At 42.9% G+C, this 16,092-nt stretch overlaps 1 protein-coding gene across 1 annotated transcript; it reads right to left on the bottom strand.

Moving 5' to 3' along the window:
- Window positions 1-725: 725 nt before the first annotated feature.
- Window positions 726-15,491, bottom strand: LOC126970663 (exosome complex component RRP43-like). The gene is made up of 5 exons (XM_050816750.1): window positions 15,327-15,491; window positions 15,080-15,254; window positions 2,769-3,063; window positions 1,618-1,747; window positions 726-1,101 (listed from the first exon to the last, which is right to left on the bottom strand). The coding sequence occupies exons 1-5, from the start codon at window positions 15,341-15,343 to the stop codon at window positions 855-857; spliced, it is 864 nt and encodes a 287-aa protein (XP_050672707.1). The 5' UTR covers window positions 15,344-15,491; the 3' UTR covers window positions 726-854.
- Window positions 15,492-16,092: the final 601 nt, after the last annotated feature.

Below are 16,092 nucleotides of genomic sequence, written 5' to 3'. Positions count from 1 at the left end.
CGCGGTTTCGAGTGCCGCAACGTAAAAAAAATTTTGGTTACAAATTTAATTTGCACGCTTTTAGTAAACTAAGTTACAAAGCAGATTTGTGTAAATATTGTAAACTACATTACGTAGGTACTTATTTAATTTTACTTTTATTATAGTTTGTGTGCCTAAATAATAAAACTTGACGGGGCAACAAACCTCCGTTCGTTTTGTAAAATATGTAATGACGTTTTGTGCGCTTCGCCGTTGGATTGTGAATCCCCAATATCGCCACCGCATTACTAGTGCGTAGGGAATGCAATAGAGGGTTCCCGCAACAATTTTATTATTATATTATTTTAATAGTGCGACCAACCAAGCGACGGAGCGAAACCGATGGGGATAGCCCTGAGCCTGAGCCGTGAGGAAACGACTAAGAAGAATAGCAATGCAAAAATGTATTAAATTTATTAATAGCACAATATTTTAAAAATAAAAATTTATTTATCTATTCAATGCATTCAATGTAGTAACTGAATCGGCAGGATTAAATGCTAAATTTACTATTGCGACTCAGCGAAGAAGAAGCCACAAGAAACTCTGAGCTAATTTTTTTTTGAGATTACATTACAAATATTGTCAATGAAATATTTGTAATACCTTGGAGACACCGGAACAATTGATGTAATATAATGGGTCATAAAGTCTCATTAAACTGAATATTATTATAACTATTTAATGTTTCTTAAAATAAAAAATAAGTAAGAAAATATTTATTTAGAAAAAAGGTATGAGTGAAAAACAAATACGTAAATCGTATTATCAGGTTATCGCTTATTCTTTTAACTCTTCGGCTGTTTATTTAATTTATTTTTACATTTCTAAGTCTATTTAGGTGATTCACTAAGTTCCTCTGTATCCCCTGTAATACAAGTGATGATGGCTTCTCGTATAACTTCACTTCGCATTTTAGACACTCTAAATAATTCTTTATGATCCTCAGTTGAAATGTTACTCCCGCCAAATTTTTGTACACCACATAAAAGACCTTCATTCCAGCAAACAATTAGATTTGTTCCAATACCACCACACATATCTTCTTCATAGCTTGTTGGATCACTTAATAAAATATTTCTGAAAAAATTAAGAAATTTAAAGAGTTACAAGAAATAGTCTGTAAGAAAAATAATGTGTTGTTTGCAATTTGTTATTTTTTAAGTGGTAACCCTCACTTCTGGGATTAATTATTACACAAATTAAATTTGTAAACAAATTTCGTTCGATCAAATCAAATCTTGACATAATTTGTGTAAATAATCCCAGAAGTGAGGGTTATCACTTTAAAAAAATTACAAATTTTTTGGATTTGAAAGAGCGACATCTCAAGTCAATTTCCTAATATGCAAATATTGGGGTTGAGCAGGTTATCAACTTTAAAGTAGATCCTGTAGATGAAGCCACAACCTGAGAGTTGAACAAGACATATCAAGATGTATGAACGATACATCCCTCGAACGGTTGGCTGACTGGAAGACGCTCTAACAGAACCCGAGAGGTCGCGGGTTCGAGACCCGCATCGTTCAAAAATTTCGGTTACAAATTTAATTTGTGTATTGTATCTTTTGGTTAGATTCATATTTGTTAACAAACCTTTGAGGTGTTTGATAGATTGCAAAGCTTGTTGCAACTGGTAGACCTGACATCTTCAATGGTATTCGAACTGTTGGATCAACCTTTATTTCTTCTGTTTCAACATCATATGATACAGTGGGTAAAGTTACTGAAAATGAAAATTATTAGATATAACACGTAGGTACACTAACTTAACTAGAATTAAGTCGTGCACCTCGAACTGACATGTCATAGGTATGGATTGATTGGCAAAGAAAAGGCTGATTTACCAACATTAATTATTTTATCTACACCCATGCTTTAAATCCTCTATTAAAGATTCTGAAACAGTTAGCTTATTGCCCAATGTTCTAATAACCTAATGGTTATGGTATTCGATTCATCAAATACCATGATGTAATCATCATCCAAACGAGTGTTGTAATGTTGTATTGAATTTCATAACGACACTCCTGTTTTTTTTCGATCCCTTCATGCGCAAAGAGTTTCAACAGACAGCCATACTGTGGTATCTGTATGAATTTCAAAAAAAGAACATTTTCGTTTACGCGCGTTCCACACTACCAGAACGTCGCCTGCCCCAAATGTTCAGGGTTATAAGTGTGGCCACATTTATTGTATATAATTACAAAAAAACATACGTCATAATATAAAATATGTACATAAATTCTGTTTCTTTAAATGGCACCCGCATTTCTTGCGAGAAGGACGCAATTTAATCAAAATTATGTTATAAATTACAAACAATTATTTGATGTGTTTTTTCTTACGGCCGTTCCCAATATTCAATCTATCTCTTACTTGAGATAAAAACCGTAACTATCGTTGACTTTTCTGTCCCAATAAACTTATCGACGGTAACTCACCTTATCCGTACACGCTATCTGTCAATGGGACGACGTATAGCTTACCAGCGATAGAAGTTTGTATGGAAATTGCAATTCACGCGTCCCAATATAAGACGATATGAGTGACTAATCGGGTATAATGGGACAGCTTCAGATTATTGACAGCTAATCACTGACAGTAGAAGGTAGTACTTTATCCCCATCTGTAGATAGTATATTGGGAACGGCCGTTATAGAATACAGCAAAGTGGACAGATAACCATGTTATACAAAGAGAAAAGGTGTTGCCATAATATATATAATAATATAAATTTTCCTTACATGTTTTTAAGCTTGCCATCAATGTTACAATACAAGCATCTATCACACTGCCATCATTGTCAATGCACGCCACATCACAATACACCACCCAAGCCAGTTTATCTGATACAATACATAAATCCTTCAAATCTATGCATTTTGAGTTTGTAATAACATCATTAACTGCCGTACTGATAACTTGAGCTTGGTCTGAAGGTGGTCCAGGCCTAAATTTAGAGGAACACAGTGGTGTCATTTCAACATTAATTACAAGGAATCCATTGTCTGGTTCTTCAGCCTTTGGTGTTGCCAATTCCTAAAAAGTTGTGAATTAAATAAATATGACAATAACATAAAGGTTAAGATAATCTTTAAGTATTTAATAAATTAAGGATTGAATTTGTGAACTTTGAATGACCTCCGCATAAAGGTTTTAAATCGGTAAGATTGCGATCTGAGTCCGACATGTAGGCCCTTCGATCAAGGCCTAAATACGTAATAGTATTAACCTATTCTCGAAGAAAAAATCATGGATAGCACCTGCACCTACAAAAGATTTACAGAAGGAGTGGAGGAGCGAGAGGAGACATTAAATGGAAGTTTGGCGCGAAATTTCAGGAGATATAAAACGTTGGACGAAAAGGCATTGTTTATAAAATTATATAAGCAGCAAATAGTTGAGATTATTGCTTTATTGGAAATCGAAAATTTTGAGAAACTGGCTTTTGGAGGGATTTCACGTAACACAATTTCAACACATTTTCAATTAGAACGTAGACTAACAATATAGTGGCGTATAGATAACCCGACAGCCCGATGATGTGTGACCAATTTTGTTGTCAATGAATGCATTAGTTAGTATTATTTATTTATTATTATTATTTACGGCCGTTCCCAATATTCAGTCTATCTCTTACTTGAGATAAAAATCGTAAATATCGTTGACTTTTCTGTCCCAATAAACTTATTGACGGTAACTCAAGGTGAGTTACCGTCGATAAGTTCATCAGTCATCCGTTCACGCTGTCTGTCAATTGGATGACGTATAGCTTACCAGCGATAGAAGTTTGTATGGAAAGTGCAATCCACGCGTCCCAACATAAGGCGATAAGAATGACTTATCGGGTATATTGGGACAGCTTCAGATTATTGACTGCTAATTACTGTCAGTAGAAGGAAGTAATATATTTCTATGTGTAGATAGTGTACTGGGAACGGCCGTTAATCTTACATTAAGGATTGGTCTCCGCTGCGCTCCAACTAGATACCGCAGGCGTAGTAGGCAAAGTGCGGCAACTATTACTACGCCCAAGTAGGCGTACTAGAGTCAGCCTCAAACTATGTGTCACGTTCACGTGCCACATGTTGTGTTAAACTTTGCTGATAATTGAAACTAAAATGGTTGCGTAGTAAAACTTTGTAAAAATAATACTACAAGAAATAAGAAAAATAACCTAAGATCAAATATTAATAAATATTTTGTATTTTATTAATTTCAATGTAAAATAACAAGAAGCGTATGCTACAAATTTATTAATGATGCTATTAAATATATATAATGTCGTAATAAAAAAGCTATTGTTCTTAGGTAGTGCGGAATCTAGTTGGAGCACAGGGGAGACCAAACCTTAATCTAAGGATTTAATATTCAAAATACTAAGGATCTTATGCCAAGCGTGGCTGACTGTTTACGCATTGTTAAGCAAAACAAATTTACGGTTACAGTAACAATAATAATAAATAAATAATTTATTGCCATACAAAATATTACAAATATAAAATGAATAATTACGCTATGCGATGAAACAATAGGCAAAAGGAAAAAGCTCAACTTCACATGGAATCATGCATTTATGTTTCCATGCAGCACTGTTTTTCAGCCATCCCCTCCCACCTAAGGTGAGTGGAAGTGGATGTTTGCCTCCCGATTACCTACTTAAGCTATCTTTTTTCATAAAATTTAATATTAAACAAAAAGTGTTTTTATTGCCCTTGCAAGTGTATATAAGTATGTTTTTTTTTATGGAATAGGAGGACAAACGAGCGTACGGGTCACCTAGTGTTAAGTGATCACCGCCGCCCACATTCTCTTGCAACACCAGAGAAATCACAAGAGCGTTGCCTGCCTCTAAGGAAGATGTACGCGCTTTCTTTGAAGGGCGGGAAGGTACCCATGTCGTAACGTCCCAGAAACACCGCACAAGGAAGCTCATTCCACAGCGTTGTAGTACGCGGAAGAAAGCTCCTTGAAAACCGCACTGTGGAGGACCGCCACACATCCAGATGGTGGGGATGATATCTTAACTTGTGGCGAGTCGTGCGAAGGTGGAATTCGGCGGCAGGAATCAGGTTAAACAGCTCTTCGGAACACTCCCCGTGATAAATGCGGTAGAAGATACACAAAGAAGCGACGTCTCTACGCAAAGTAGCGTCAAATTCAATAAGAAACAATATTTATATATTTTTTTTGACATTCATAAGTGTCATTTTGTGACCTACATGAATAAAGTGTTTTTGAATTTGAATTTGAACGCCAAGTGATCCAGCCGTTCGCAGAGCACTGGGTCCCCGACAGTTCGAGCTGCTCTGCGTTGCACGCGGTCAAATGGATCGAGCTGATACTGGGGTGCACCAGACCAGAGATGACAGCAATACTCCATGTGTGGCCGGACCTGCGCTTTGTAGAGCGCTAAAATGTGACGCTCTATTGATGACGCCCAGCTTCTTCGAAGCCAATTTGGCTTTGCCCTCCAGATGGCCACGAAATTGGCAATCGCTCGTGATTTCGAGACCCAGTATTCCGATACTAGGCGAAGCTTTAAGGGAAGTGTTGTCGAAGAGCGGTGATACGACAAATGGGGTTTTTTTAGTGGTAAACGCGCAAACTTGAGTCTTCTGGGGGTTAAATTGGACAAGATTCAATTTACCCCATTCCGCGACCTTCTCGAGAGAGGAATCGATAGAAGACACAAGTTTCTCCCGGTACTGGACGACGATTTCCCGAGAGAGAATTGCATGGCCCGTGTATACGGCATCACCAATGCTGTCGTCTGCATAGAAATGTATGTTGGAGGTGTCCAACATATCATTGATATGCAGAAGAAAGAGCGTAGGATAGCACACAGCCTTGGGGCATTCCAGCATTCACGGGCTTTGGGTTCGAGCAATATCCGTCGACGATTTGGGCGGGGGTATCGCCAGCGTCGGACAGACGCTGGGAGTAGCGAGTAGCGAAAGTTTGGCGAATGGTTTAGGGGAGTTCCATTAAAGTGATCCCCTAAACAAGGCCAGTGGACTATCCTTCACGAGGTTGCCGCCCGTTCTTTGGCCAATTACCTTTGTAGAGTCACAAATATTTACGGCGATTGGCTAGACAAAAACCTCTGGCCGCCCCACAACCTTTACCCACCCCTAATCCCTTCCTCCCCCCTTCCTCCTTCACTTCACCTCATGTGGTCGTGAGGTCAAAGGCTCATTACACTAATGGGTAAGGGACTTTCGACCATCCACGTGTTTGTGCCGTGCGTGGATACCCGTACGGAGGGAGCAGGGAATCCTGGTGGTTGAGCGGATAGCGGGTCGGTCAGTTACCTGCTTGACGTAACATACCTCTTTGGTCCTGGGCTTCCTCTTAAACGTGCGGTCGAGGGCCAGCCACCCTCGATCAATCGGCTGTGGCTTCCCGTCAGAGGGCTGCCGGCGAGCTACCTAAAATCCATGTGGGTGCCTATGGCCCGGTCGCGGGTGCTGGGGTGAGCGTGGGGGGCTCTCTTCTCCCCGTATTGCATTCCTGCATTTCTCGACCGTCAGTCATCAGTCATTCACGGTGAGGGTCGCTATATCCCCGCAGAAGTCCTGGCATCCATGCACATCAGGGTGTATGGCGTCCCCTTCTGAGGCTCCATGGCGGGTGGGGCGCGTTCGGGGATGAAATTTACAAAATTTCAAGTATGGATAAAAAGAGAAATACTGATACGCCTATCGATGCAGCTGCTCTCCCGGGAGCGCTTATTCAGGTGACCGCAAAGTTACCTAAGACCCAAACTTCGGCTGCTCCTACAGCGCCAAAAGAGACTTTAGACCTCTCCACTCTTAAGGAAGCTATACCGGCAACAACCTTCACGGACGATGCCTGGACGCTTCCTATCAGAAAAGAAGAGAGCAAGCCCAGCTACAAAGCACCTAGCAAGGCTGCACGCAACCGCGCGCGAGCTGAAGCTAGGAAGGCGAGGAAAATTGCCGCCAAAGCCAACCCTCCCAAACCCCAAGAGGTTAAAGGAGGTGGCGCGGTGGGAGACAAAGGCAAGCCTCAAGGACAGCCTCATATCCCACCAAAAGAAACAGACAAACAGGCACAGAAAAGGCCGCGCGGGAAACGCGCGGGCAGACTAGTCCACGAAAGGGCAGAAGCTCGAGTTGCTTCCGGGCAGGGATCACACCCTCCCAAGGGCAACAAACGAGCTCGTCCTGATGACACTTTGTCACCACGTGATGACGCAAAGCGCACGCGTACGAACCCGCGGGCCACTCCCAAAAAGGGCCTCATAAATTATGCGGACATATGCAAGTCTAACGACCTGCTAGTCGCTATAATGAATGAGCCCTTTAAAGGCATCAAAGCTGAGCAAGCCGAGGCAATCCAGATGGCTATAGAGGAAGCGATAGATGCAGACATATGTGCCGCCACCTCCTCTACAGACCCGCTAAGGCTGCCCAGCTTCAGAGGCAGAGCCAACCACGGTGAGGGTACCCTCAAGCATTGGTGCGAGGATACGTACACCGCGGAATGGCTTAGAAAAACGGTCGCAAAGATTAGCTCGCCACTGCCACACACCAGACTGGTCGTTCGGCGCCAAGCCGATATTCCCAAGAAGGTAAAGGCGGTGATGATCATTCCGAGGTTCACCAAGGGCGAAAATCTGAGCCTACTTCAAACCAGATTCGCCGGTCAAAATCCCTGGTACAACGTCCGCACCTGGAGTCTGTACCATATTCCAGAACCGGACGAAAATGGCAAAGTACGCATCGTCCTTGGTATTTCGGAAGATGACGTAGTGGAGCTCAAAAAACGAGACCGACGAGTCTCGTACAAATGTGGCTCCATATATGTACACTTCCCCGACGAGGAAGGTAAGGGCAGCGAGCCTCCGAAACCCAAATCGGACTCGGCACCGCAGCCGAATCTGCCTACCTCGTCTGCTCCTGAGGCATCGCCCAGCGTCCGTATGGATGACGAGCCGGAGGGTGGACAAGACCTCACCTCAGGAACAGCCCCTGCGGCCACCCGTCAGGGGACAGACGGTGTCTCTGTGACCACCACTCCTAAAGAGGGTGGAGCTCCCACAGAGACCAAGCCGCACTCCAAGGACTGGTGGCAGCAAGGGGTCGGGGAAGACCATCAATTTAAGTAGCTGGAGGAAAGTCTGCTGCGTGCTGGCAGCCCAGACCCATCCACCTCCACTCCTTAAAATACTACAAACCAACCTCCAGCACAGTTATACCGCAACGGCTAACCTGCGAAGGGTGCTGGAGGAAAACACCGGGACCATAGCCCTAATCCAAGAGCCGTGGATTAGACATGTCAAAATATGTGGTCTGAATAACATCGGAGGCAAAATTCTAGTGGACACTGCCACCGAAGGTAAACCACGTTCATGTATCTACACACCAAAGCATGTAACGACTACCATTATAAACGAGCCATGTTCCAGAGATCTAACCGCTGTCAAGCTCCAAGCAGATGACCGCCTAGGCCTGCCAAGTGTGGTCCTAGCATCGGTCTACATGCCAGGCGACGAAGAAGTACCATCGTCGGAGCTCTCTGCGCTTGTGACATACTGCGAGACAGAGGATCTCGAGCTCATCATCTCCGCAGACTCCAACGCGCATCACACCATCTGGGGCAGCCAGAACACCAACAAAAGAGGTGAGGATCTACTTACTTTTCTCTTTTCAACCAACCTTAATATACTAAACAGGGGCTCCGAGCCGACCTTTGTCACAACGCGAGCCCAAACCGTTATTGACCTAACGCTAGCAACCGATCATGTATCCACACACATCACCGACTGGCACGTGTCGGATGAACTTTCATGCTCGGACCATAGGTGGATTAGGTATAACCTGCACATAAACATAAAACCTGCCCTACAAAGGCGTAGTCCGCGCAAAACGGACCGCGCCAAGTACAGCAAATTGGTGAGGAATGAGCTTCTGTCCATCACCCTACCGTATGAATACAACGGCACGGCGGGTATTAACACACATATAACTGACTGATCTCATGCATTAATCAACAGCTATGAACAGACGTGCCCTCTTAGTTCGACAAGGTCGATTTCAAGCAACAGATCTGCGTGGTGGGGTCCAGAGCTGGAAAGGCTGCGAGGCAAAGTAAGGAAGCTGTTCAACAGAGCCAAGAACACCCGGGCACCAGACGACTGGGACGCGTACAAGCAAGCCCAGTACCGGTTCAAGAAGCGTATCCGCGATAGGAAGAGGGAAGGATGGAGACGCTTCTGCACCAGTATAGAATCCACTAATCAAGCGGCTAAAGTTAAAAACATACTCTCACGCGACCCAGAGCGACACTTAGGTTGCCTGAAAAAATCTGACGGAACGCACACCAAATCCGACACCGAGACCTGCGAATTGCTCCTGAAAACTCACTTCTCTGGCTGCCGCATCACCAACAACCAGTCGTGGAATGAGGCGTCGCAGAGTAGCACACCGGACCAGACGGATTGGACTACAGCTCACAGGGTGGTAGACACAGATAAGGTAATGTGGGCAATCAATAGCTTTCTTCCATTTAAAACACCTGTTTTTAACACCTGAAAAATACCGTCAAGGCCAGGTGGCCTTTCCGGGGCTGCTACAATGGGGAGACACCGGGGTGCTGGCCCTGCATCTCACAGCTATATACAGGGCCTGTCTAGCACACCGATACGTGCCACTCCAATGGAGGGAGATGAAAGTAGTATTTATCCCTAAGCCCGGCAAGAGTGACTACACGAATCCCAAATCGTTCAGACCAATCAGTCTTACATCCTTTCTGATGAAGACTTTAGAAAGACTTTGCGATAGGGATATTAGGGAAAATGCTCTCCTACACAAACCACTACACATCAACCAACATGCCTATAGTCAAGGCAAATCAACTGAATCTGCCCTTTACTGCGTAACATCACTTGTAGGTAAAGGTCTATCACGTAAACAATCAACTTTAGGTGCATTTATTGATATTGAGGGCGCCTTTGACAAAAATCCTTTTACTAGCATAGGCCGAGCGCTAGCTGAACACAATACACAGACCGGCACAGACCGATACGTTTTACTGTGAACACCAGCACAAGATGTGTGGTGGCAACTGGATGCCCACAAGGAGGGGTACTCTCACCACTCCTTTGGAACCTTGTGGTGGACGAGCTCATCGCGGAGCTAAACAGAAAGAAAGTATACTCAGTAGGCTATGCGGACGATCTCGCCATTCTAATAACAGGTCCATTCGAGAATGTCCTATGTAATCTCATGAGATCTGCTTTTAAGATAATCGAAGAATGGTGCACACAACATCGGCTAACCGCTAATCCATCAAAGACTGAGCTAATACTTTTCACTAACAAACGCAATTTTGGCAATCTTACATTACCTAAGTTGTTCAATACCGAGATAAGCCTTACTAAAGAAGTTAAATACCTGGGGGTCATACTGGACAGTAAGCTGCTTTGGAATAAACACATAGACCACAAGCGGGAAAAAGCATGTATAATATTTTGGCAGTGTAGAAGACTTGTAGGGAGAACCTGGGGTCTTGCTCCAAAGATATGTAAATGGCTATATACAGCAGTTATTAAACCAATTATCACCTACGGAGCAATAGCTTGGTGGCCCAGGACAGAGCTAACAACCGTACAAACCAAGCTGCAGCGATTCCAACGGCTGACCTGCACAGCCATAACTGGTTGCATGCGCACTACGCCAACATCTGCCCTAGAAACCATTCTAGGGCTCACACCGCTTGACATACATATCCAACATGAGGCGACAATGTCGGTTCTCCGCCTGAAGCTGATGGGTGTATGCAAGAATGATGACTGCCTCACAGGAAACCTCTAGAACAGAGTAAGGAAGGATTTCCCACTCTGTGAGGCACCCTGTGATAGAATACCCAAAACACACATCTTTCAAAAGAATTACCGTATTCAACTGTCCGAAGTGGGAGCAGACCAGTCAGGTGTAAATGAACTCAGAATTTACACAGACGGTTCCATAATGGCAGCCGGAACTGGAGCTGGCATCTTCTCACAGGAACTGAATATACACACCTCTATACCCTTAGGCATACACAGCTCCATATTCCAATGCGAATGCATAGCCATCAAGGAAGCTGCAGACGCGATACTAAGAAGGAAAATACACGGATATTATATGCGTATTCTATCCGATAGTATGGCAGTACTGACTGCGCTGGGGAGCAACACCTATAACTCAGCGCTGATATACGAGTGTCACCAATCCTTAGAACGAGCTGCCTCTAACAACTGGGTAACTCTGCAATGGATCAAAGGACACAGCGGTTCGTTGGGGCACGATGCAGCGGATGAACTTGCAAGGCGGGGGTCGGAAACGCAAGTGGCTGGCCCAGGGCCAGACCTGCCGCTACCCTTCCTTAGCCAAATGCGGTCATGGATACGCTCTCTCACCAACAACCTACATAGAACCCGATGGACAAATGTCTCACGCTGCAGACAGTCGAAAGAGGCGATTCCTGCACTATCGCCCAAACTGACACGTCGACTTATTAGCCTAAACAGACATGACATCCGAATTATGGTCGGCACCCTAACGGGTCACACATCACTGAACAAACACCTATTTACAATCGGCGTTAACTCCTAAGTGCAGGGGCTGTCTAACCGAAGATGAAACGGTCACTCACGTAATCCTGGAATGTGCTGGGGTGGCCAACCAACGGGCAAAAACCTTAGTAAATACAAGGTCGCTCCAGGAAGTCTGCGAACACCCCAGGTGTGTTCTGAACTTCTGGAAGGAGCTGGGCTGGTTGGAATGACTGGCCAACACTGCACGCAAAATGGACCCAATTAAGCAGTCTAATTGCGGAAACAGGAGCCCTTTACCAATACCAATATCCGTCGACAACAACCTGTATGCTGCGCCCAGTGAGGAAGCTGGAGGTCCACTTGCACAAGCTCTCGGGAAGCCCAAATGATGGAAGTTTTGAGAGGAGCGCCTTGTGCCATACACGATCAAAGGCCTTCGCTATATCCAGGCTAACTGCCAGGCCTTCCCCCTTGCTTTCAATAGCCGCAGCCCATCTATGAGTTAGGTATACCAGAAGATCTCCAGCTGACCGACCATGGCGAAAGCCGTACTGTCAGTCGTTGATCAACTGGTGACCTTCTAGATATACCAAGAGCTGGCGGCTGATTATGCTCTACATGATTTTGGAGAGCAGGGAGGTAATAGCAATAGGCCTGTAGTTTGCCGGATCCGAACTGTCACCTTTTTATTGGATCGGATGGACAAGGGCTGACTTCCATGAGTCAGAGACTACGCCTTTAGAATAAGAGTGCCGGAATAAACGCGTTACCACCGGCGTCAACTCAGGGGCACACGTTCTAAGCACGATTGGAGAAATGCCATCCGGGCCGCTCGACTTCCTGACGTCCAACGAAAACAGAGCTCGCCTAACAGTTTTCTGTCTGAACTGTACTTCAGGCATAGAGCTCTGACACCGCGGGATGGTCGGCGGTGATTTTCCGTTGTCGTCAAGAGTCGAGTTGGAGGCAAAAAGAGCGCAAAGGAGATCAGCTTTCTCTTTTGCCGTATGGGCCAGGGTGTCATTCCTCATGTGCAACGGCGGCAGGGACGGCTGGTTGAAGTTACTAAGAGCAGCTTTCGACAACGACCAGAACTTGCGTGTTCCGGTCGGGTAACTGGAAAGCTGCTCGCCGATTTTGACGATGTGCTTCGATTTCGCACGGGCGATTTGCCGCTTAAAAAATCTGGAGGCACGGTTATATTTTCTCTTAAGAACTTTGCAGTTCGGATCCTTTGTGACCAGCGCCGCAACCCAAGTTCGCTACGCCTGTTTTTTGCAGTCAGATGCTGCTTTAACTGACGCATCGAACCAGGGCTGTGATCTGCCACCGGTCGGTACTACAGAGAGTATCACATCGGCTACTGCAACGGCGCAGGCACTAGGATCGTCAGAAGGGAAACAAACCTTGCCCCAAGGGTAGGATGCAAAAAAGGAAAGCATCCTATCCCAATCTGCTGACTTGTAGTGCCAAACGCGTCTGGTCGCTGGTGGTCTGCGACGTTGGCGTCGGATGGGCACTCCACTCCTGACCAGGCAATGGTCGGACGTTCCGAGAGGGGCGTCGACAAAGACCTGATAACCATCGGGATGTGTAGTCAGCAGAAGATCTAATAAGGACGGCAAGTGGCTATCCACATCCGGGAGCCGCGTTGGCGACTCAACCAATTGGGACAGACCATACGCCAATGCAAAATTATGCACAGATCGCCCTGCGTAGTCTGTGGTGCGTATTACAAGGCATTCGGCATTGTGCCCGTTGAAATCACCTAAGACTACGATTTCAGCGGAGGGAATATGCTGACGTCATAAGACGGCAGCGTGACTCTCCCACTTCTAAAAAGCCCTTAGTCGCCTCTTACGACACCCATGAGCCTGGGATTCCCCTATTCTTTTTACGCCCCGGGGAAAGAACAGGGCAATGTATGTGTGTGTGTTTGTGTGTGGGCATGTGTTTATGTCTGTACACAGAAAATATCTTTTAGAGAAAGGAATTTCCAGTGGATGTGGTTGAATTTCTTCTCAGCAATTTGCTTTTTTAGTAGAGAAAACAATATTTTTTTAAAAGCACCTTTATTTATTTAGGGTGTGTGTGGATTGATGCATCTACTTTACTCAATAACTCTTGTTTTTACATGTTAATTTACCTGCAATTACTTTTTTGACTTATTTGTGTGCGACATTAGGTATTTTAAGTTGTTTCATATATATATATTATAATTTAAATGATTTTTATAATGATGAAGCTGTAAATGTTGAATTAAAAGAAAAGAAAAAGAATAAAATTTAACAAAACAATATTTCAAAACAATACATATAATATGCACTAAAAAGTATAAAAATAATTACGTATTTTTACATACAATCTAATTAATTCACCTAATTCTAGTTACAATTATTGTCATTTTTGAAGTCGGTGTCATCCAAGATAGGTTTGTAACTACATACATAGTTATAGGTGAGATGTGCTTGAGTTGTGAGGAGGCGAGAGGCGAGAGCGAGTCGCGGCGGATGGACACCGGAAGGCAGGAAAGTTTCGAATAAAAAAGAATTATCAAAATCGGTTCACCCAGTCGAAAGTTTTGAGGTAACAAACATAAAAAAATACCAACAAATTGTGAATCTCCTCCTTTTTTAACCACTCAGAAGAAAAGGCCAAATTGGCTTCTAAAAAGCTTGGTATACTCAGACAAGAAAGTACTTCCCTTCAAGTATGAAACTATATAAGGAAAAAAATTGGCCGAAGTATTGTTCTGTTCTTTAGGCATGCACTTCCCAGTAACAGCCTTCTTCCATTTGACATAGAATCATCCAAAAATCAAGCCATTTTTGGCTTCATTCCTTAGTATGGCATAGAGATGTCTGTATAGTAATTTGTGGCATCAATTACCACAATATTACCTAAGCTATTATGGCTTGGGGACTGTCAAGCTTACACTGCAATACCACCTTATATTCTCTTAACCTGTGATGCTGCAGATATCCATGGGTGGTTGTTTCACCACTTCTTATCAATGTTTACGTCTCTTGTCGATTACCCTATTGTCTATTGTATAAAAAAACCGAATGACTTATGTCAGAACAAAAAAATATTTTTTATGAAATTAGGAGGATAAAAGATTACAAAGTAAGTTGAATACTGGAATTGAAAATATTAGTTAATAATAATAAATATCAACTGTAAGTGATTACCACCTCCACGCTCTATTGCAACTCCAGAGGACAAACAGCAGAGCTGCTGGCTTTAAGGTAGTGTATACACTGTAATTCCATGTAAGGTAGAGTAAATCAATAACAGACAGAACTTCCCACTCTGACAAATTTGCGAGTTTTCATTAAGGAACCTGTCAAGGGATATTACAATATATAGCTCAATAAAGCTCCAAATTGGTATTTGAGACATTTACTAGATATAACTAAAAGGAGCAACCATTAACCCGAAAAACATCTAAAATACCGCGGTATTTCTCATAATATGCACTTTACTTACTAAGGATATTCCACACACAGCCGCAGTATTTCCACACTTCAATACTGCAGATGCTTCGGCTGTTTTTATTGAATGAACGCTTAATAACAGGCTTCTATGGTCTGAAAATCCTCGCTCATCGGGTCTTTCACCACATGATATATAATCTTCAAAATATTTATTTGGATGTATTATTCTAAAAAGAGAAAATACACTAAAGTTAAGGCATCAATAAAACTAATTATTATTAATTATATTTAAATCATACTTGTATGCATCCGTCATGTTAACAGTAATATTTTTTTCTGATAGTAATTAGTAACACAATTTATAACAAAACAGAAATTTTGCATGAATATTTATTCACAGAGTACTTTTTGATAACTTTATGTATTTACTATTTTTTATATTCGAGGTTATGTTTTTATTTTGATAGAAGTCAGAACATATTGATTTTTTTTTATTTTTACGGGAAAGGCAAAAGCAGAGCGATGCAGCCATCGCCAAAGGTGTGTTATATTATGACCTACCTACTAAGCTAGAGGTCGAATCCCGATAGGTGCAAGCAACTAAATGATGAATATGAATGTTTGTTTCTGAGTTATGGATTTTTATATTTATTTATGTATGATTAAGTACGTATTGTATTAAATATATCGTTATCTTGCAACCCATAACACAGGCTACATGCCTAATTTTGGCTAAGATAATTTGTGTAAAATTGTGTCAATATTATTATTATTATATATTGTTCTATTCAGACTCAGTATTGTTCTTGCATTGATTTTGTATCACGTTCTATTAGGAAGTGGTATTTTTGGTCTTCTTCCTCAAAGATATCCAATAGAAATATTTTGATAGGCTGAAGCAAGGCTGACGTGAAATTCAGGTGCATAAAAATTCAATTTTATTTGTGACTGTACTTATTACCAGACTAGGGATATTAAATATCTATGTTTCTTTAATCTAGACATGTTTAAGTGCTGCTTGTGCCAAATCCAGTATTCATCGTCCTATTCTGTTTTGAGTGGGTA

This window comes from Leptidea sinapis, chromosome 21 (genome assembly GCF_905404315.1).
Source record: "Leptidea sinapis chromosome 21, ilLepSina1.1, whole genome shotgun sequence".
NCBI lineage: Eukaryota > Metazoa > Arthropoda > Insecta > Lepidoptera > Pieridae > Leptidea > Leptidea sinapis.
This window is presented reverse-complemented; position numbering and strand designations above follow the sequence as displayed.

Excerpts from the sequence above, each read along its gene's own strand:
- LOC126970663 (XM_050816750.1), bottom strand. Across the intron at positions 3,064-15,079 it reads CTGTGTGTGGAATATCCTTA|GAATTGGCAACACCAAAGGC; the intron begins GTAAGTAAAGTG and ends ACAACTTTTTAG. Across the intron at positions 1,102-1,617 it reads ATCTATCAAACACCTCAAAG|AAATATTTTATTAAGTGATC; the intron begins GTTTGTTAACAA and ends TAATTTTTTCAG.